At 46.0% G+C, this 22,047-nt stretch overlaps 1 protein-coding gene across 1 annotated transcript in view; it reads left to right on the top strand.

Annotated features, from left to right (window-relative positions):
- Positions 1 to 21,351, top strand: part of kif21b (kinesin family member 21B) — a gene marked incomplete at both ends in the record, with an annotated part of 67,289 nt that extends 45,938 nt beyond the window's left edge. The window contains 6 exons of the mRNA XM_080778168.1: positions 4,274 to 4,410; positions 6,322 to 6,502; positions 7,076 to 7,240; positions 9,287 to 9,404; positions 10,188 to 10,358; positions 21,148 to 21,351. Coding sequence (XP_080634294.1) covers positions 4,274 to 4,410; positions 6,322 to 6,502; positions 7,076 to 7,240; positions 9,287 to 9,404; positions 10,188 to 10,358; positions 21,148 to 21,351 — 976 coding nt within the window. The remainder of the gene's footprint in view (positions 1 to 4,273; positions 4,411 to 6,321; positions 6,503 to 7,075; positions 7,241 to 9,286; positions 9,405 to 10,187; positions 10,359 to 21,147) is intronic.
- Between the last annotated feature and the right edge of the window lie 696 nt (positions 21,352 to 22,047).

Raw genomic sequence — 22,047 nt, 5'->3', positions numbered from 1 at the left:
CTTTGAATGAATGTGGGAGTCCCTGTTTTTTGGGGGGGCATGTCATTTGAAACATGTACAACACGCGGTACAACATCTGCAACACGCGCGTTCAACACATAGACTACAATGACCATGATGCTTTGCTGCACTCGCCCCACCTTGTGGAGAGGGGGAGGGGCTGTCTTACTGAGACAACATGTAGTCCAGACTACAATGACCATGATGCTTTGCTGCACTCGCCCCCCCCCCTTGTGGAGAGGGGGAGGGGCTGTCTTACTGAGACAACATGCGTCTGCCCCTTAGAGTATATATGAATAGAGTTGGCATCCGAGTTCTCCTTCCATCCACTTGCATTAAGTTGCTCAAAAGCGCATGAGGCGATTTCACTCCTCCTTCCGGGTATAGGAACACAGTGCATTCTGGGCTGGATTGCAATAGTGACAGTTTGGCCAAAATGGACAATCAGATTGCATGACCATATTAGCCATCCTACATCATGACGCAATCATGCAATGACGTCACAACGGTGTAATTGTTCTTTATAAAGCCTTGTCCGATACTCTAAACATCAGTTAGTGACTTGCAACGAGGAAACCGAGCTGCCTTCGTCCTAACAAGTTCATCTGTAAACTAGTTGTCAACACTCATTGACGGTGGAGCTGCTGTGTGAAATGTTTCACTGGACGATACATCTGGAAGGAGAACATATGGAGGACCAGGCTGCTGTGGTGGTCGGACACGAGATCTACTGCTTTGGAGGAGACGGAAACCAGAGGGGAAGAGATCACATTGAAGTTGAGGTCTTCAACACTGTGTCTTTATGCTGGAGGAGGTTGACCCCAGGGACCCCTGGAACAGCAGAACCTGACCTTGAGGTTCCCTCCAGGCGCCGGCGCCACACAGCTGTGCTGATTGAAGATATTGTCTACCTCTGGGGGTGTGATCCTTACTGCAATGTGCTTTATGCATTTGATGTCGACGCCCACAGATGGTTCAAACCACAGGTTTCTGGGACCGTTCCAGAGGGGAGGTACTACCACTCAGCCTGTGTTTTGGGGAAGGTCATGTTCATCCATGGAGGATTGACCCAGACTGAACCCACTAATGACATCTACAAGTTGGACTCCACCACAATGGTCTGGACTTTAATCAACACCAGAGGAACTCCACCTCCTGATTCATCAGGTCACTCTGCTACCATCATTGGGACAAAGATGTTTGTATTTGGGGGCTATGGTCAGACCTACAACACCATCAGAGTGTTTGACACAGAGACCAACCCCTGGATGAACACACCTTCTACACAGCTGCTTCCAGAAGGACGCTATGGCCATTCCGCCTTTACCTACAATGGAGAGCTGTACATATTTGGTGGCTGGAACGGTAACAAGTTCCTCAATGATGTGTGGAAATTCAGTCCGGAGACCTTCTCCTGGAAGAAGGTTGAGCCCAAGGGGAAACGCCCGCCTCAGATGTATAGCATGTGCTGTTGCATGCTGGGAGATCGTATCATCCTCTTGGGAGGAGTCAACAACCCTGGTGACCTGTATGTCTTAGACTTCAGTCCTAGCCTCAAGACATTATGCAAGCTGGCAGTTATTCAGTACGGTCTGGAGCAGTCTGGACTCCCACACAACATCAGGTGGGAACTGGCAGCCATGAAAAAAAAAAGTTACATTTTTTCCTTAATGTGTAGTGTGTGGACCATGGTGACATCAATTCTTGATTAAAACGCTTCTACTATATTATTTAGGCCCCCACAATCTGAAGCTATGTGTTTCTATGTCAGTGGTTCTTCGATAAAAAAAAAATAGCAGACCTATACAAGCTCGTAGCGCGCGCTATGAACTTGTAGATCTGCTTTTTTTCAATAGCTAAAGCACCAAAATGGGTTCCCGCCCCAAAATGTGCTGCACAAGGTGCCCTTTTTTTTCACTTGAGCACCTGCCCCTCTAAATGTCTGTGCACGCCACTGCCCCTAGGGGACACGGGGAGAACATGTGAGGGTACCTACCCTATAGGGGACACGGGGAGAACATGTGAGGGTACCTACCCTATAGGGGACACGGGGAGAACATGTGAGGGTACCTACCCTAGGGGACACGAGGAGAACATGTGAGGGTACCTACCCTAGGGGACACGGGGAGAACATGTGAGGGTACCTACCCTATAGGGAACACGGGGAGAACATGTGAGGGTACCTACCCTAGGGGACACGGGGAGAACATGTGAGGGTACCTACCCTAGGGGACACGGGGAGAACATGTGAGGGTACCTACCCTATAGGGGACACGGGGAGAACATGTGAGGGTACCTACCCTATAGGGGACACGGGGAGAACATGTGAGGGTACCTACCCTATAGGGGACACGGGGAGAACATGTGAGGGTACCTACCCTATAGGGGACACAGGGAGAACATGTGAGGGTACCTACCCTAGGGGACACATGGAGAACATGTGAGGGTACCTACCCTATAGGGGACACAGGGAGAACATGTGAGGGTACCTACCCTATAGGGGACACAGGGAGAACATGTGAGGGTACCTACCCTAGGGGACACGGGGAGAACATGTGAGGGTACCTACCCTATAGAGCGCCGCAGTCCCCGCCCCCTTTCAGAAAAGCGAGTGGCCCAGGAAGTGAAAGCCCCATGCATTCTGCCATCGGCACTTTTAATATAATTTATTTAAAGACGGTTACGCCGCGGACAAAGCCAATTCGGATCGTGACGAATCATGACAATGAACACAATATTTTGGGACGATCAAATCATTAGAAAGAAGAAAAGAAAGTCAGGAGACAACACTATTTGTTTTATTTTTCGTCTTATAAATTATTTGATCGGCCCAAAACATTGTGTTCATTGTCATGATTCGTCACGATCCGAATTGGCTTTGTCCGCGGCGTAACCGTCTTTAAATAAATTATATTAAAAGTGCCGATGGCAGAATGCATGGGGCTTTCACTTCCTGGGCCACTCGCTTTCTGAAAGGGGGCGGGGACTGCGGCGCTCTATAGGGGACACGGGGAGAACATGTGAGGGTACCTACCCTAGGGGACACGGGGAGAACATGTGAGGGTACCTACCCTAGGGGACACAGGGAGAACATGTGAGGGTACCTACCCTAGGGGACACGGGGGGAGAACATGTGAGGGTACCTACCCTAGGGGACACGGGGAGAACATGTGAGGGTACCTACCCTATAGGGGACACGGGGAGAACATGTGAGGGTACCTACCCTATAGGGGACACGGGGAGAACATGTGAGGGTACCTACCCTAGGGGACACGGGGGGAGAACATGTGAGGGTACCTACCCTAGGGGACACGGGTAGAACATGTGAGGGTACCTACCCTATAGGGGACACGGGGAGAACATGTGAGGGTACCTACCCTATAGGGGACACAGGGAGAACATGTGAGGGTACCTACCCTATAGGGGACACGGGGAGAACATGTGAGGGTACCTACTCTATAGGGGACACGGGGAGAACATGTGAGGGTACCTACCCTAGGGGACACGGGGAGAACATGTGAGGGTACCTACCCTAGGGGACACAGGGAGAACATGTGAGGGTACCTACCCTAGGGGACACGGGGGGAGAACATGTGAGGGTACCTACCCTAGGGGACACGGGGAGAACATGTGAGGGTACCTACCCTATAGGGGACACGGGGAGAACATGTGAGGGTACCTACCCTATAGGGGACACGGGGAGAACATGTGAGGGTACCTACCCTAGGGGACACGGGGGGAGAACATGTGAGGGTACCTACCCTAGGGGACACGGGTAGAACATGTGAGGGTACCTACCCTATAGGGGACACGGGGAGAACATGTGAGGGTACCTACCCTATAGGGGACACAGGGAGAACATGTGAGGGTACCTACCCTATAGGGGACACGGGGAGAACATGTGAGGGTACCTACCCTATAGGGGACACGGGGAGAACATGTGAGGGTACCTACCCTATAGGGGACACGGGGAGAACATGTGAGGGTACCTACCCTAGGGGACACGGGGAGAACATGTGAGGGTATCTACCCTATAGGGGACACGGGTAGAACATGTGAGGGTACCTACCCTATAGGGGACACGGGGAGAACATGTGAGGGTACCTACCCTAGGGGGACACGGGGAGAACATGTGAGGGTACCTACCCTAGGGGACACGGGGAGAACATGTGAGGGACGGGGGGGGGGGGGGGGGGACGGGGGAGAACATGCTAACTCCACACAGAAGGGCCCGTTTCATAATGTTTGTTATAACCTGTCCCGTGTTCCACAGGGGTGTGATCAGCCCCATTGGGGGGGTGAAGGGGGGCCGCACCGCGCCCCTCCAGTGTGTGTCCGTGGCCGAGGGCCACAGCAAGCCGGTGTTGTGTGTGGACGCCACGGACGAGCTGCTCTTCACGGGGTCTAAAGGTATACACGCACACGTCACGCACGCATGCACACATATCGGTGGATAAGACTTTGTCCACAGTTACATGCTGTTGGTACCATAATATAGGAGATGATAACAGAGAAACTACAAACCATTGATCAGAATCTAAATGATGTATTCTTCTACATTCTCTATAATTGTGTAGACTTTCTTGTGAATTAAGCAGGGGGGCAGTCAGACGGATATTTTGTGAAGCCACTAAGGAAATGAAAGTTCATATAATGGCCTGTTGTGGCGCTCTCATTGGGCTCAAAAAAACCCATAGCCCCATAGAAGTCCATGTATTTTGGCCCAACTTCACCTAGACTGTATTACCTTAATAAACATGGTCATGAATACTTTTTGCTTCCAGTCACTAGTTTAAAGTCTCATTTCTAATGTCATAATATTCTTTTTGGAAAATTATGGTCCCATTTATTAGAAAAATGACCATAAAGTCGCGCATGTTCTGAGGGGCGTGGCTACCGTTACAGTCTATGAACGGGATCCCCCACCCACTCGAGTCAAAATAAAAACCAACGAAGAAGAAGGGGGAAGTCCCGCCTCGTTGTCTGGGCCAGCCAATGGCCAGCTGGGCCAAAACGGATCTAGAAAGATGGCGACTTCCATTGCAAGGACTGACAGGCTTCATTTTACGTTCACGTTAGACCCGCAGAACGCTTTGTCCATATTTTTTACAGTCTATGGAATTAAGTCATACAGAAGTTAAACAATAATTTAACTCGTTGAGAGCGTAAAATGAAACCCAAACGGACCCGTGAACGGGTCCATTTTAAAGATCTCTAGGGGTCCATTTTGTTACCATCATTTAGCTGCATGGGGGGGACCACCTTGGAACCCCGTCAAGGACCACCGGTGGTCCCCGGACCAACTGGTTGAAAACCCCTGAGTTAGATGGAAAAGGTGTAATGAACAAACATGGATATTCCTTGTTATGATGCACCACTGAGCTCCTTCTGGAGGGAAAAAGGGTCCAGAATGAGGCTCTTTGAGTACCAACGTCATCTGTTTTTATTTCTCCGCTATACTAAAAGGTCTAAATTAAGGTACTAAAGGTACTAAAAGGTCGTCTGCTGTGTGTGGTGGTCAACGCGTGTAGCGTTGGGGCTGTTTCTGAGCTTTGATCTATATATTATAAATACAAAATGAAGTTGTTTTTGCCCTTCAGCCCTTCCTAGCTTCACCAGATGTTTTACTGACGATAGAAAAATACAGAAAGGAAAGGCATGCCCTCAAAAAGCCGCAACACGTCGACACAAATCCACTTTCTTTGTGAAAAGAAATACATAATACTTAGCCTGGGCACCATTTCATTTCGGTATATGATCCGTGCTGGAGCCGGATGATATGCTTACGTCATGTTGTAGGCAATGGTTTGCCTACAACAAAAAGGAAGCCGTTTGTTGCTTCCTGTTTGATTAAAAGCAATAAAAGCTCTCGTAAGCGAGAGCTTTTATTGAGAGGGAAAAGGAAGTTGTCGCCGTCTGTTCATCCTGTCTGGCGACTACAGAACAATGACTACAACATGACGTAACCACATCATCCGGCCCCCAGGCGGGATCATACGGACTTTTGAAACAGAGACCAGGCTTTCCTCCGAGGCGGTGGAAAGCCTGGTGAGGCGAGGTTACATAATACTTATACCGCCCGAGCCCACATGTCTGTGAGGATGTTGAACCGTTACTGTTTTTTTGCATTTTATTCTCTTAAATCTGGTCAGTGTGTAGAGCCCAGGATCACATTAGATGATTGACACAGGGGTGAAAATTGGGTTACAAAAATCGTGGGATAAAAACATATTTAGAGAAAACCCCTGATTTAGTCGACTAAAACTAACTTTTCCGGTGACTAAAACACTGTCCGTCCGTCCCCCCCCCTCCCTCCTCCAGACCGTACCTGTAAGATGTGGAACCTGGTGACAGGCCAGGAGATGGTGACGCTCAGAGGACATCCCAACAACGTGGTGGCCGTGAAGTACTGCCCCTCGTCCTGCCTGGTGTTCTCCGTCTCCACCTCCTACGTCAAGGTGTGGGACGTCCGGGACTCGGCCCGCTGCGTCCGCACGCTGACGTGAGTTTAGTACGACCACCACGTCTTCTCCGTCCTTTAGGGGGCGTCACAGTCCCTCCCCCTTCAGAACGACGAGTGGCCCAGGAAATGAATCCCAATGCATTCTGCCCATAGGCTTTTCTTAAAGTATTCATTTAAAGACGGTTACGCCGCGGACAAAGCCAACTCGGATCGTGACAAATCATGACAATGAACACAATGTTTTGGGACGATCAAATCATTAGAAAGAAGAAAATAAAGTCAGGAGACAACACTATTTGTTTTGTTTTTCTTCTTATAAATTATTTGATCGGCCCCAAAACATTGTGTTCATTGTCATGATTTGTCACGATCCGAGTTGGCTTTGTCCGCGGCGTAACCGTCTTTAAATAAATACTTTAAGAAAAGCCTATGGAGAAAAATGCATTGGGATTCATTTCCTGGGCCACTCGTCGTTCTGAAAGGGGGAGGGACTGTGACGCTCTATAGAGCGTCACAGTCCCACCAAGAAATAATAAAATAAAATTGTTGTACCCTGTCATTTCTTTCTTAAAACAACAACCTTGAACGTTCCCCCCCCTCCCCCCCCTGCAGCTCTTCGGGGCAGGTGGTTTCGGGCGACGCGTGCGCGGGCACCACCACGCGGACCATCACCTTCGCCCAGGGCGAGTACCAGATCAACCAGATCTGCCTCAACCCGTCGGGCACCGTGCTCTACGCTGCTGCTGGGAACACCGTGCGCACCTGGGACCTGACCAGGTATACATTTACACACACACACACACACACACACACACACACACACACACACACACACACTCCCTTCGGCCTGGTGGAGACAATAAAACATACTCTCTCCCCATGCCTTCGGCCTGGTGGAGACAATAAAACATACTCTCTCCCCATGCCTTCGGCCTGGTGGAGACAGTAAAACATACTCTCTCCCCTTGCCTTCGGCCTGGTGGAGACAATAAAACATACTCTCTCCCCATGCCTTCAGCCTGGTGGAGACAATAAAACATACTCTCTCCCCGTGCCTTCGGCCTGGTGGAGACAACTAAACATACTCTCTCCCCAAGCCTTCAGCCTGGTGGAGACAACTAAACATACTCTCTCCCCATGCCTTCGGCCTGGTGGAGACAATAAAACATACTCTCTCCCCATGCCTTCGGCCTGGTGGAGACAATACAACATACTCTCTCCCCATGCCTTCAGCCTGGTGGAGACAATAAAACATACTCTCTCCCCGTGCCTTCGGCCTGGTGGAGACAACTAAACATACTCTCTCCCCAAGCCTTCAGCCTGGTGGAGACAACTAAACATACTCTCTCCCCATGCCTTCGGCCTGGTGGAGACAATAAAACATACTCTCTCCCCATGCCTTCGGCCTGGTGGAGACAATAAAACATACTCTCTCCCCATGCCTTCGGCCTGGTGGAGACAATAAAACATACTCTCTCCCCGTGCCTTCGGCCTGGTGGAGACAATAAAACATATTCTCTCCCCATGCCTTGAGCCTGGTGGAGACAATAAAACATACTCTCTCCCCATGCCTTCGGCCTGGTGGAGACAATAAAACATACTCTCTCCCCATGCCTTCGGCCTGGTGGAGACAATAAAACATACTCTCTCCCCGTGCCTTCGGCCTGGTGGAGACAATAAAACATATTCTCTCCCCATGCCTTGAGCCTGGTGGAGACAATAAAACATACTCTCTCCCCATGCCTTCGGCCTGGTGGAGACAATAATACTACATCTGATTTATATAACGCTTTTCTTGGTACTCAAAGTCTCTTTACAAAACGGGACAAATGAAGAAAACAACTTTATTGAGATAATAAACAGTTAAAAGGGCTTAAAACGAAGCAAAGAGCAACATTAACACTAATTGGGGGATTAGCAGGAGGCTGGAAATGTGAGTCTGAACAGATGGATTTTAACGGAGCCTTTGAACAGGGTGGGGGGTGGCTTTGATGTGAGATGAGGTGGGAGTGAGTTCCTTAACCCATTCTGACCTGAGATCAGATTCATACGAGGTTTCCACTGGACACAGACTGGTCTGATCAACCCATTCTGACCTGAGATCAGATTCTAAAAATGTCAGTCGTTCTTCGATTTTTCAAAAATAGCAGATCTACAAGCTCATAGCTTGTAGATCTGCTATTTTTCAATAGCTAAAGTATAACATAATGCTAACATTCCCGTTCAGAATGGGTTAAGGCTTGTTATGGTGAAACAGTTGTGATTTCATACAATCGAGGCAGTTTAAATCATTTTAGATTGTATCCACCTGTTAACCATCAACACTTTAACTATTCAAACATAGCAGATATACGCTGTGAGCTTTGTAGAGCATTTCTTTAAAGGTTTCGTGACGTTCATTTCCATTTATTTTTATTTTTGTGTTTTTCTTTGAGGTTTTATGACCCCATGTTTGTACCAACACAACATGAAAACAAGCAGAATCCCTCAACAGTGACATCTGCTGGCAAATTGTTAATTCATACAGTATATGATATGGGATTTGTGGACTGTTGTTGTCACCAGAAAGCTCCAGATGGATAAAAATGTTAAAAGTTCAGTTTTATTTTGGGTGCAATTGAGCTCAGAAAGCCTATAAAACAATTACAATTTGTCACCATCCCTTTAAATCGAACATTTGTGTGTGTGTGTGTGTGTGTGTGTGTGTGTGTGTGTGTGTGTGTGTGTGTGTGTGTGTGTGTGTGTGTGTGTGTGTGTGTGTGTGTGTGTGTGTGTGTGTGTGTGTGTGTGTGTGTGTGTGTGTGTGTGTGTGTGTGTGTGCAGAATGCAGGCCATGGGGAAGCTGACGGGTCACATCGGGTCAGTCATGTGTCTGACCGTCGGTCAGTCTCTGCTGGGCAAAGACCAGGTCATCACTGGGTCCAAAGACCACTATGTGAAGGTACTGACCACACACACACACACACACACACACACACACACACACACACACACACACACCACACACACACATTTGAATTATTTTATTTGGATCTGCACAAGAGGCGTAATACAATAGACCCAAACACTGATCAGAATTAGGTTATACATCATATGGTCCAACCAGATATAGCTGCTGCACATGCTTAACACACAGAGGGAAAAGAAGAAAAAATAAATAAATAAATATATATATATATATATATATATATATATATATATATATATATATATATATATATATATATATATATATATATATAGCACATTGTTGACATACTATATACTTGACACTATAGACAGGATGTTTGTTTTGGGGTTTTTTTTTAAGCCACCTAGGGATAAATGAAACAACGCCTTCTCCAGACAGACAGACTGCCCATAGTAGCTGAGACAGAACAGTGTTTAGCCAGCTTTTTTTCATTTGTTTTCACACACACGCAAACGCACACACACACACACACACACACACACACACACACACACACACACACACACACACACACACACACACACACACACACACACACACAGTTGAGTATATTTCATCTGTATATTCAAAATGTCATTGCGGCGTCCTTGTTGTTTTTGCGTCCTCCTCGTCCCTCTGTCCTCCCTCCCGCTAACGTCCTCCCTCCCTCCCTCCCAGGTGTTCGACGTGCCAGAGGGCACCCTGGGTAACGTAGTCCCGGCCCACAACCTGGAGCCCCCCCACTAACGTCCTCCCTCCCTCCCTCCCTCCCAGGTGTTCGACGTGCCAGAGGGCACCCTGGGTAACGTAGTCCCGGCCCACAACCTGGAGCCCCCCCACTACGACGGCATCGAGTGCCTGGCGGCTCAGGGCGACGTTCTGTTCAGCGGCTCGCGGGACAACGGCATCAAGAAGTGGGACCTGGAGCACCGCGAGCTGGCGCAGGTGTGTAGGGGGCGTGTGTGTGCGTGTGTGTGTGTGTTTGCGTGTGTGTGTGCGTGTGTTTGTGTGTGCGTGTGTGCGTGCGTGTATGTGTGTGCGATATTAACCCATTTTGACCTGAGATCACATTCTTTTTTTTTAACCCATTCTGAACGGGAATCCATTTTGGTGTTAGCATCATGTTATGCTTTAGCTATTGAAAAATAGCAGATCTACAAGCTCATAGCGCGCCACCGAGTGGCGCGCTACGAGCTTGTAGGTCTGCTATTTTTGAAAAATCAAAAGAACGACTGACATTTTTAGAATCTGATCTCGGGTCAGAATGGGTTAATCAAGACCAGTGTGTGTCCAGTGGAAACCTCGTATGAATCTGATCTCAGGTCAGAATGGGTTAATAATATATGAGACCAAGGAAGCTGAACGCGGAAGTGTCGGCTGCATGTAGCCCAGTGAGCATGTTTCTGTCCTTCCATGGAGCACCGTGGAGAAACATGGCGGCGCCATTACGGTATTCGCGTCTCGTCCTCTTTAGACAGTCCGACCTTGACACATAAACAAGGAAGACTGGACTGGACTGAAGACAGGACTGTGAACATTGGTAACACGCTGTTCAATTCAATTCACTTCCATTTTTATTATAATGTCAAATCACAAGTTGTCTAAAAAGACACTTTACATAACACTGTAATAAAGCGACAAAGCTCTGGTCTGTGTTTTGCAAAACCGACAAAGCAATACAAGAGGAAAATCTCGGCTCCACTTGGTTTATTGATTCAATGTTTCGATCACTTCACCGAAGAAGATCCCAGTGATCAATAAACCAGTTTGAGTGTTTCATCATACCAGCGTTATGTGGACTCTATTTCTTCCACGACTATCCATGTTTTTGGTCGTGCTTTGGTTCGTAATACATGTGAAACCAATCGATATTGAGCGACTGACTGCATTGCCTTTATACAGCAGTCTCACTCTAAACGCTATGAAACGTCGCCTGCAGAAACCGTTCAAGTGCAAATTAAAATTAGCAAAAATTAAAAACTAAATTGTGCATTTCTGAATGCATTATTTAGCGGCGCTAAATGCCGATACGGCACAACTTGCTGTCACAGGTGGACATGCAAATGGGTCTCAGACAATTATAATCAAAGGAACGGAACCATCAGAGTTGTATAATACAAGAATTATCATTCAGTGTGTGTATTTCAGAGAAGATATCTCAGAAGAATGTGTGCGTGTGTGTGTGCGCGTGCGTGTGTTGTGTTCCGTGCGTGCACGATGCTAACGAGGTTCGCCACCTGTGTTCCTCGGGTTGTGGAGACACAGAGGGGCATTGTGGGAAAATAAATGTGTTTAGAAAAGTATTCCGTGCACTCCAAACGCGTGCGTGCGCGCGTGTGCGTGCGCATATTTCATCATGTAGGCATTGTTGGATTTGGGCAGAAGGGCGGGCGTGTGTGCGTGTGTGCATGCATGCGTGCGTGCCTGCCTGCCTGCGTGCGTGGCATGCGTGTGTGCGTGCGCAGATTTCATCATGTAGGCATTGGCATTTCATCATGTTGGATTTGGGCAGCAAATTTCTATTTTACTTTAGTCATAATATATAGTCTATGGAATGAAACTTAATTTTGTTTTAGTCATATTTTAGTCACCCGGAATGTTTTAGTGTTGGTCTAGTTTTAGTCGACTAAATCTACAGTTGATTTAGTCGAGGAAAATGTATTTTGGCGGGCCTTGATGGCGTCGTAAAGACTGATTTTACACTTGCTGAAAATAGCAAGCTCACAAACGCATCGCAGCGCGACGTGTTGTGAGCTTGTAGATCGGCTATTTTCAGCATTCAACCAAGTGTAAAATGACTTATACTGGATCTCTTGTCCACTAGTCCCTTCCTAACGTTTTAGTCTAGTTTTTAGCCGTTGACGAAATCAGTATATTTAGTCTTAGCTCACATTCACACCAGAGAGCTTTGCTGCGCAGGTGTGAAGGCTCATTCGAATCCTAATGCGTATCAAAATACCGCATTCTACTCCGAGCAAAAACGGGGGTTTCGCTTCGCTTCCAATCGCACTTGATTACGATTCGGCGCAGGTGTGAACGCAATCCGCAATAAATAAAGGAAATGAAGCAAACAATGTGGTGGGTGAGGAGCTGAACACAGTTGGAGACGGAGAAGGCATATTCTACGCATCGAGTCTACCTATTAGGTGGGAATGTGACCTTAGTTTCATTTAGTTTCCATTTAGTTTTCTTCAGTGAAAACAGGTACTCATTACCGTTGCAACTTCACTACCTTTTAGGCACGAAGGAAAAAGACTCACAGAATATGAATCACACATTATTTAAGGTCATGTTTATTATGCTGGCGAAGACGTTTTTGATTAATGACTATGACATTTAAAGCGACACCTTCTAAATGACTGGCCTATAGAATCTTTAAAAAATGCACACCCACCACCGCAAGCCAAAACAATGACATTAAAGGTGTGCGTGTGTGTGTGCGTGTTTAACCCATTCTGAACGGGAACTCATTTTGGTGTTAGCATCATGTTATGCTTTAGCTATTGAAAAATAGCAGATCTACAAGCTCATAGCGCGCCACCGAGTGGCGCGCTACGAGCTTGTAGGTCTGCTATTTTTGAAAAATCGAAGAACGACTGACATTTTTAGAATCTGATCTCGGGTCAGAATGGGTTCATCAGACCAGTGTGTGTCCAGTGGAAACCTCGTATGAATCTGATCTCAGGTCAGAATGGGTTAAGAAGGGGGGGGGCATTATCTGCCTCTCTGTATTCCCTGCCCTTGAATCACATGCTAACAAAGTTAGCTATAATATGATTTATTGTTTTGCGGTTCGCTACGTTCAAGAAATTGACAATGTGAAATAATAAAAATGACGAACGGCTCAAAAAATGGGAGGAAATTAGACAATTAACCTTGCAGCAAATCAGAGACGAGAGACACGGTGTGAAGACGCCAGGCCGCCCGCATGCAAATGACTGGAATTACACCGCGAGTGATTTGCTCTCCTATAGATCTGCTCATGATGACTGCGTTAGCTCTCATTGTTTTGTTTTTGTGTCATTTGCTGCTCCTTCCAACATGCAGATGTGGTCTAATTAACCCAGTCTGGACGGGAACCCCTTTTGGAAGCATTATGTTATGCTTTAGCTATTGGAAAATAGCAGATCTACAAGCTCGTAGCGCGCCACCGAGTGGCGCGCTACGAGCTTGTAGGTCAGCTATTTTTTTTGAAAAATCTTGAAAATGCGGCTCAAATCTTTGAATGTATATATTCTTTCAGAGTGAACGATTTTAACTCAAATCTTTGCTTCTGGGGGGTCCCTGGAACAACATATTTTCAGATGGGGGTCGGCGGCCAATTACAGATCAATTTTTGGGGGTCCTTGACATGAAAGAGTACCACTGATACAGAAACATGAGATTTTTCAGAAAATTGTCATCATTTGTCAACATTTAAACGTCAGGCCTAAATGGGTTAACTCATTGGAACGCCACAGACTTAATTAACCTTCAAATTCTTATTCATAATTGTTATTATGTTGCCACATGTATAGGTATGGAGCTCGTTCATTTTTTATTGATAAGGAGTACCTTCTGCCCCTGTTGACTTGGTGTCTATTCTTAGTCAGAAGTGATTGTTGGCTGTTTTAGCATCTCTGTAGCTGAACAGAATTTAGAGGGCCTTCAAATACAGTACTTTTATTCTGACAGGCAGGAAGGAAATTGTCCTTTTGACTCAAAATGTTATTAACAGGTTAAACGTCTGATTTTAATGTTCATGTCCTATAAAACCTGGGACTCATAATTACATGGACGCTCTGCCCTGTTAGGCACACCTCATAAAGCCACTCCTTTATGATCGGGACGTGATAATAAGACCTGCTAGATTATGCTTGACAGATACTGTAGAAAAATTAAAATTACAGCAATTTGGGTAATAATGGCGTTTTAAAAAAAATCACTCTTGGCTTCCATTGTCTAATAATCCTTTAACTGTTAAAGGATTATTAGACAATGGAAGCCAAGAGTGATTTTTGTAAAAACGCCAATGAAAAATGTGTTAAAGTTTAACACATTCTGGGCGGGTGTTCTGTTATACTTAGCTATACTATAGCTATTGAAAAATAGCAGATCTACAAGCTCATAGCACGGCACCGAGTGCCGCGCTACGAGCTTGTAGGTCTGCTATTTTTGGAAAAATCGCGAAAATGTGGCACAAATCTGGAATATATAATTCTTCTTCAGAGCAAACGTTTTTAACTCCAATCTTTGCTTCTGGGGAGGGGGGGGGGGGGGTCCCTGGAACTACATATTTTCAGATGGGGGTCAGCGGCCAAATACAGATATTGTTGGGGGTCCTTGACCTGAAAATGTGTGAGAACCACTGACATAGAAACATGAGGTTCCAACCCTTTCAGAACCACTGACATAGAAACATGAGGTTCCAACCCTTTCAGAACCACTGACATAGAAACATGAGGTTCCAACCCTTTCAGAACCACTGACATAGAAACATGAGGTTCCAACCCTTTCAGAACCACTGACATAGAAACATGAGGTTCCAACCCTTTCAGAACCACTGACATAGAAACATGAGGTTTTAACCCTTTCAGAACCACTGACATAGAAACATGAGGTTTTAACCCTTTCAGAACCACTGACATAGAAACATGAGGTTTCAACCCTTTCAGAACCACTGACATAGAAACATGAGGTTTTAACCCTTTCAGAACCACTGATATAGAAACATAGGGTTTTAACCCTTTCAGAACCACTGACATAGAAACATAGGGTTTTAACCCTTTCAGAACCACTGACATAGAAACATGGGGTTTGAACCCTGTGAGAACCACTGACATAGAAACATGGGGTTTCAACCCTTTCAGAACCACTGACATAGAAACATGAGGTTTTAACCCTGTGAGAACCACTGACATAGAAACATGAGGTTTAACCCTGTGAGAACCACTGACATAGAAACATGAGGTTTTAACCCTGTGAGAACCACTGACATAGAAACATGAGGTTTTAACCCTTTCAGAACCATTGACATAGAAACATGAGGTTTTAACCCTGTGAGAACCACTGACATAGAAACATGAGGTTTTAACCCTTTCAGAACCACTGACATAGAAACATGGGGTTTTAACCCTTTCAGAACCACTGACATAGAAACATGAGGTTTTAACCCTGTGAGAACCACTGATATAGAAACATGGGGTTTAACCCTGTGAGAACCACTGACATAGAAACATGAGGTTTTAACCCTTTCAGAACCACTGACATAGAAACATGGGGTTTTAACCCTTTCAGAACCACTGACATAGAAACATGAGGTTTTAACCCTGTGAGAACCACTGACATAGAAACATGAGGTTTCAACCCTTTCAGAACCACTGACATAGAAACATGAGGTTTTAACCCTGTGAGAACCACTGACATAGAAACATGAGGTTTTAACCCTTTCAGAACCACTGACATAGAAACATGAGGTTTTAACCCTGTGAGAACCACTGACATAGAAACATGAGGTTTCAACCCTTTCAGAACCACTGACATAGAAACATGAGGTTTTAACTCTGTGAGAACCACTGACATAGAAACATGAGGTTTTAACCCTGTGAGAACCACTGACATAGAAACATGAGGTTTTAACCCTTTCAGAACCACTGACATAGAAACATGAGGTTTTAACCCTGTGAGAACCACTGACATAGAAACATGAGGTTTCAACCCTTTCAGAACCACTGACATAGAAACATGAGGTTTTAACCCTGTGAGAACCACTGACATAGAAACATGAGGTTTTAACCCTTTCAGAACCACTGACATAGAAACATGAGGTTTTAACCCTGTGAGAACCACTGACATAGAAACATGAGGTTTCAACCCTTTCAGAACCACTGACATAGAAACATGAGGTTTTAACTCTGTGAGAACCACTGACATAGAAACATGAGGTTTTAACCCTGTGAGAACCACTGACATAGAAACATGAGGTTTTAACCCTTTCAGAACCACTGACATAGAAACATGAGGTTTCAACCCTTTCAGAACCACTGACATAGAAACATGAGGTTTTAACCCTTTCAGAACCACTGACATAGAAACATGAGGTTTTAACCCTTTCAGAACCACTGACATAGAAACATGAGGTTTTAACCCTTTCAGAACCACTGACATAGAAACATGAGGTTTTAACCCTTTCAGAACCACTGACATAGAAACATGAGGTTTTAACCCTTTCAGAACCACTGACATAGAAACATGAGGTTTCAACCCTTTCAGAACCACTGACATAGAAACATAGGGTTTTAACCCTTTCAGAACCACTGACATAGAAACATAGGGTTTTAACCCTTTCAGAACCACTGACATAGAAACATGGGGTTTGAACCCTGTGAGAACCACTGACATAGAAACATGAGGTTTGAACCCTTTCAGAACCCATGACATAGAAACATGGGGTTTCAACCCTTTCAGAACCACTGACATAGAAACATGAGGTTTTAACCCTGTGAGAACCACTGACATAGAAACATGAGGTTTAACCCTGTGAGAACCACTGACATAGAAACATGAGGTTTTAACCCTGTGAGAACCACTGACATAGAAACATGAGGTTTTAACCCTTTCAGAACCATTGACATAGAAACATGAGGTTTTAACCCTGTGAGAACCACTGACATAGAAACATGAGGTTTTAACCCTGTGAGAACCACTGACATAGAAACATAGGGTTTTAACCCTGTGAGAACCACTGACATAGAAACATAGGGTTTTAACCCTTTCAGAACCACTGACATAGAAACATGAGGTTTTAACCCTTTCAGAACCACTGACATAGAAACATGAGGTTTGAACCCTGTGAGAACCACTGACATAGAAACATGAGGTTTGAACCCTTTCAGAACCACTGACAAAGAAACATGAGCTTTTTCAGAAAACTGTCAGGATTTAGAAGACACATTTGTAGAATCGCCGTCAGGTCTAAATGGGTTAATGGCTGATGATGGCTTTGAGCTTAATTGGTTCAAGACTATACAGTAAATTACTTCCACTAAAATGACACTGTTTTTTTCTTTCCTGCTACCGTAAAGAACTGTACATCAAAGTGGTAATGCCACGACCTTTTATCTGTGGCTCAAGGTTCCTCAGGCCCAGTCGGAGTTGTGGGCAAGACAGCTTTTTCTGTCAATGGCCCAATAATAACCTCGTGGAATGAACTCTCTAGGTCGTCCTCAGACGAGCCCTCCATCGTCGTTTCCAGTCATCTCGGTTCTCCATACATCCGGCCAGTTCGTTGGTACTTTGCACTCCTGCGTCGCTCTTCAGTACATCCACGTATGTTAGCGCGGGGCGTCCTCGTGATCGATGCCCGTGTGTTGGTTCCCAGAGCACCAGTTTGCTGGCTGGCAGTTCTTGATGCCTTTGGCAGTGTCCTGCTATAGTCTCATTCTCCTGGCTGCTATTTTCTGGCTCACCCTTGGTAATCCCTCATACAGTGTCATGTTAGTGATATGTACAGTCTTGCATGAATGAACTCCAACACTCTTTAAAACTGAGCTCCCTGCCGTCCTTCGGTCAGTTCAGTTGAAAATGTACTGTATTTCAGAGTCTAAATAAAGGCGATGATGATGATGATGATGAATGAGTTAATTTGCATTCATCTTTGGGTCATCATGGAACCATGCGGCAAAATACAGACTGACATGGAAAAGAAAACCATAACTTCACTTGTGTGGAAATAATGAGATCCCAAATGATGTCAGTGCAGTTCTCAGTTCTACGTCGTTGGTGCTTTGAAGTGCTATAAAGAACTGAAATGTGTTGCTGTTCCGATTTGGCCGAGAATGTCCTTAACCCATTCTGAACGGGAACCCATGTTGGTGTTAGCATGATGTCGTGCTTTAGCTATTGAAAAATAGCAGATCTACAAGCGTGGCACGCTACGAGCTTGTAGCTTGTAATCGAAGAACGACTGACATTTTTAGAATCTGATCTCAGGTCAGAATGGGTTAATCAGACCAGTGTGTGTCCAGTGGAAACCTCGTATGAATCTGATCTCAGGTCAGAATGGGTTAAAACCGTCCGTCTGCTGCTCAGAGCGGCTCTGTAATGTACAAAGTAACGGAATAAGGAAGACTCGAGAGACATTAATAATAAAATATGCTCCACAGAAGGAGCAGTGAAGAGAGTCTGTTGTTGGGAACAGTAGGCTACTGTATTTGTATTGTGTAAGTTTTATGTTTAATCTCTGAGCGCCCGCCCACAGGTCATTTTTGATCATACGCAGCTACATTTAACCCATTCTGACCTGAGGTCAGATTCTATAAATGTCTTCTACATCCTGACAGTTTTCTGAAAAAGCTATGTTTCTATGTCAGTCGTGCTTTAGCTATTGAAAAATAGCAGACCTACAAGCTCGTAGCGCGCCACTCGGTGGCGCGCTACGAGCTTGTAGATCTGCTATTTTTCAATAGCTAAAGCACGACATGATGCTAACACCAAAATGGGTTCCCGTTCAGAATGTCTCAGTCCAGACATATTTCGGGGACCCAAATACTTTTATCGAAAGGAAACACAAAAAGAGCCAATGGTATAAATCCACCGCCAAAATTGCATCCAGTAGTTGACTAATTCTAGACTCAAAAGTATAAAGCTAACGTCTCCTATATGGATTATATTACTATCTCTGACAGAAAATGGACAATATTCTTTTTATAGTTTCACAAGATAGCATAAACCAAAGTGTTAATGTAACACAGCTCTGTTTACACCTTTATTTAATTCCTATTTATATTCAGTATTTATTTGTAAATGCATTGTCTTGTTCGACCTTTTGCTTGGGTAATGTAAACGTACGTTTTCTCATGCCCAATAAAGATCCTTTGAATTTAATTGAAATTGAATTGAGTTTAACCCATTTAGGACTGACACCAGATTCTCCAAATGTCTTCTAAATCATGAAATTTTTTGTCAGTGGTTCTCACAGGGTTAAAACCTTATGTTTCTATGTCAGTGGTTCTCACAGGGTTAAAACCCCATGTTTCTATGTCAGTGGTTATCACAGGGTTAAACCTTATGTTTCTATGTCAGTGGTTCTCACAGGGTTAAAACCCCATGTTTCTATGTCAGTGGTTCTCACAGGGTTAAAACCCTGTGTTTCTATGTCAGTGGTTCTCACAGGGTTAAACCATATGTTTCTATGTCCATGGTGCTGAATAGACTCTGTCCATGGTGCTGAATACACTCTGACCGTGGTGCTGAATAGACTCTGTCCATGGTGCTGAATACACTCTGTCCATGGTGCTGAATACACTCTGTCCATGGTGCTGAATACACTCTGTCCATGGTGCTGAATACACTCTGTCCATGGTGCTGAATAGACTCTGTCCATGGTGCTGAATACACTCTGTCCATGGTGCTGAATACACTCTGTCCATGGTGCTGAATACACTCTGTCCATGGTGCTGAATAGACTCTGTCCATGGTGCTGAATACACTCTGTCCATGGTGCTGAATACACTCTGTCCATGGTGCTGAATACACTCTGTCCATGGTGCTGATACACTCTGTCCATGGTGCTGAATAGACTCTGTCCATGGCGCTGAATAGACTCTGTCCATGGTGCTGAATAGACTCTGTCCATGGTGCTGAATAGACTCTGTCTATGGGGCTGAATACACTCTGTCCATGGTGCTGAATACACTCTGTCCATGGGGCTGAATACACTCTGTCCATGGTGCTGAATACACTCTGTCCATGGGGCTGAATACACTCTGTCCATGGGGCTGAATACACTCTGTCCATGGGGCTGAATGTATAGGGAGTGACGTTAGGAGCTGTCTATGGTGCTGAATGTATAGGGAGTGACGTTAGGAGCTGTCTATGGTGCCAATTCAAATATCACTTATTTTGTTGTTTTGTTGTGATAATCCTCTCTACTATAGAGTGTGCTGACCATATAAGGAGTTCCTCCCTGTCCCCAGTTAACCCCTGGGGTCAAAAAACCTTACACCGGAACTGTTGCGTTGCATTGCGTTGCGTTGTGTGACTGCATTGAAATTGCCCCGGTTCGGTTTTTTTGACGCACGCGACGGAGACGCAACACGTGGCCGGTGGAGCCCCGCCGTCATCCAATCAGGATGGGGAGGGGTCTTCCGCCAATCATGATCGAGCGGGGGCGGACCTTGATGCGCGTGCTGTTGGCCTGTCATGTCGTGTCCCCCCCCCCACTGTAGTGCGTGCACATCTGGTCGGGTTGGAATCACTGAATTAAGCAATATTACACGAGAGGGTGTTTAACGTGATTATTGCCACGACAGTGACGCGGTCAGGAACGAGTTCCGCAAGCATCACTGAAGTGGCAATAATCACGTTAAACAACACCCTCGAGTGTAATATTGCAATTCTACAACAGTTACCCTTAAAACTAAGAAAATGACAGATCGCTACAGTCACTAGGACCACAAATGTCCCAAGAAACTAGCTATAGCCTAGCCACGAGTTTGCTAGCGCTCTGGGAGAACAGAGCAGCTGAATTCTTTGTTTTGATTATAGGTGGTGAACGGTGCTGGTTTGTTCCACGGCTAGAAACCGTTTCAACCAATCAGATTGCTTCCTCGAAACGACTTGTAGAATTCTCCTTTAACGTCATGAACCCCTCTCTCTCTCCCTCTCCCTCTCCCTCTCCCTCTCCCTCTCCCTCTCTCTCTCTCTCTCTCTCTCTCTCCCTCTCCCTCTCCCTCTCCCTCTCTCTCCCCTGCAGCAAATCCCGAACGCCCACAAGGACTGGGTGTGTGCGCTGGCGTACGTTCCGGGCCGTCCCATGCTGCTGAGCGGCTGCCGCGGCGGCGTGCTCAAGGTGTGGAACGTGGACAACTTCACGCCCATCGGGGAGGTCAGGGGTCACGACAGCCCCATCAACGCCATCTGCACCAACTCCAGACACGTGTTCACCGCGTCCAGGTAAACCAACAACGCCACGCAACCAACGAACGACGCAGCAACGGTAACGCGGTCGTTTCGCGTTGAGCTCCATTGGTCAGTCGTGTTGCGCTCCACTGGTCAGTCGCGTTGCGCTCCACTGCACTGGGGAACGGAAAATAAACATTGAGGAAAACCTAGAGGTCTCAATTTGACCTGGAGGAAAATGTAAGAGTTCCCCACTGTGTAGGTATCGACGAATGCAGACGCTGTCGCCTGGACCCAACGACAGCTCTGTTTTCCAGGTCTGCTCAAGAGCCACAACGCAAGCGTATTTTAAAAAAAACACCCAAAGCTCAACGGAATCTAGGTCTAGTAGTCAGTCGCGGGGCGTGTGCACGAAACGAGAACGCACGCGGCACTTTCACGCACGGGACCGCGGCCACATTAACACGTTGTTGCCCGTCGACTTCTCGTTGCGTACAGAAAAAATCTCCCTCTCTCTCTCTCCCGTCTCGCCTCTCCTCTCACTGACGTTATACTTCTTCGTTATGCCTTCTGTCTCCACGGACCATTTCTCTCCCTTGTCTGCCTTAACCTCTCGATGTCTCTCTCCTGCTTTTTGTCCCTGTGCGTCTTCTCTTCTCTTCTCTTCTCTTCTCTTCTCTTCTCTTCTCTTCTCTTCTCTTCTCTTCTCTTCTCTTGTCTTCTCTTGTCTTGTCTTGTCTTGTCTTGTCTTGTC

This window comes from Protomyctophum bolini, assembly GCF_963924005.1.
Source record: "Protomyctophum bolini genome assembly, chromosome: 2".
In the NCBI taxonomy this organism is placed as follows: domain Eukaryota; kingdom Metazoa; phylum Chordata; class Actinopteri; order Myctophiformes; family Myctophidae; genus Protomyctophum; species Protomyctophum bolini.
The sequence above is the reverse complement of the archived record's forward strand: the minus strand, read 5'-3'. Positions and strand labels throughout refer to the sequence as shown.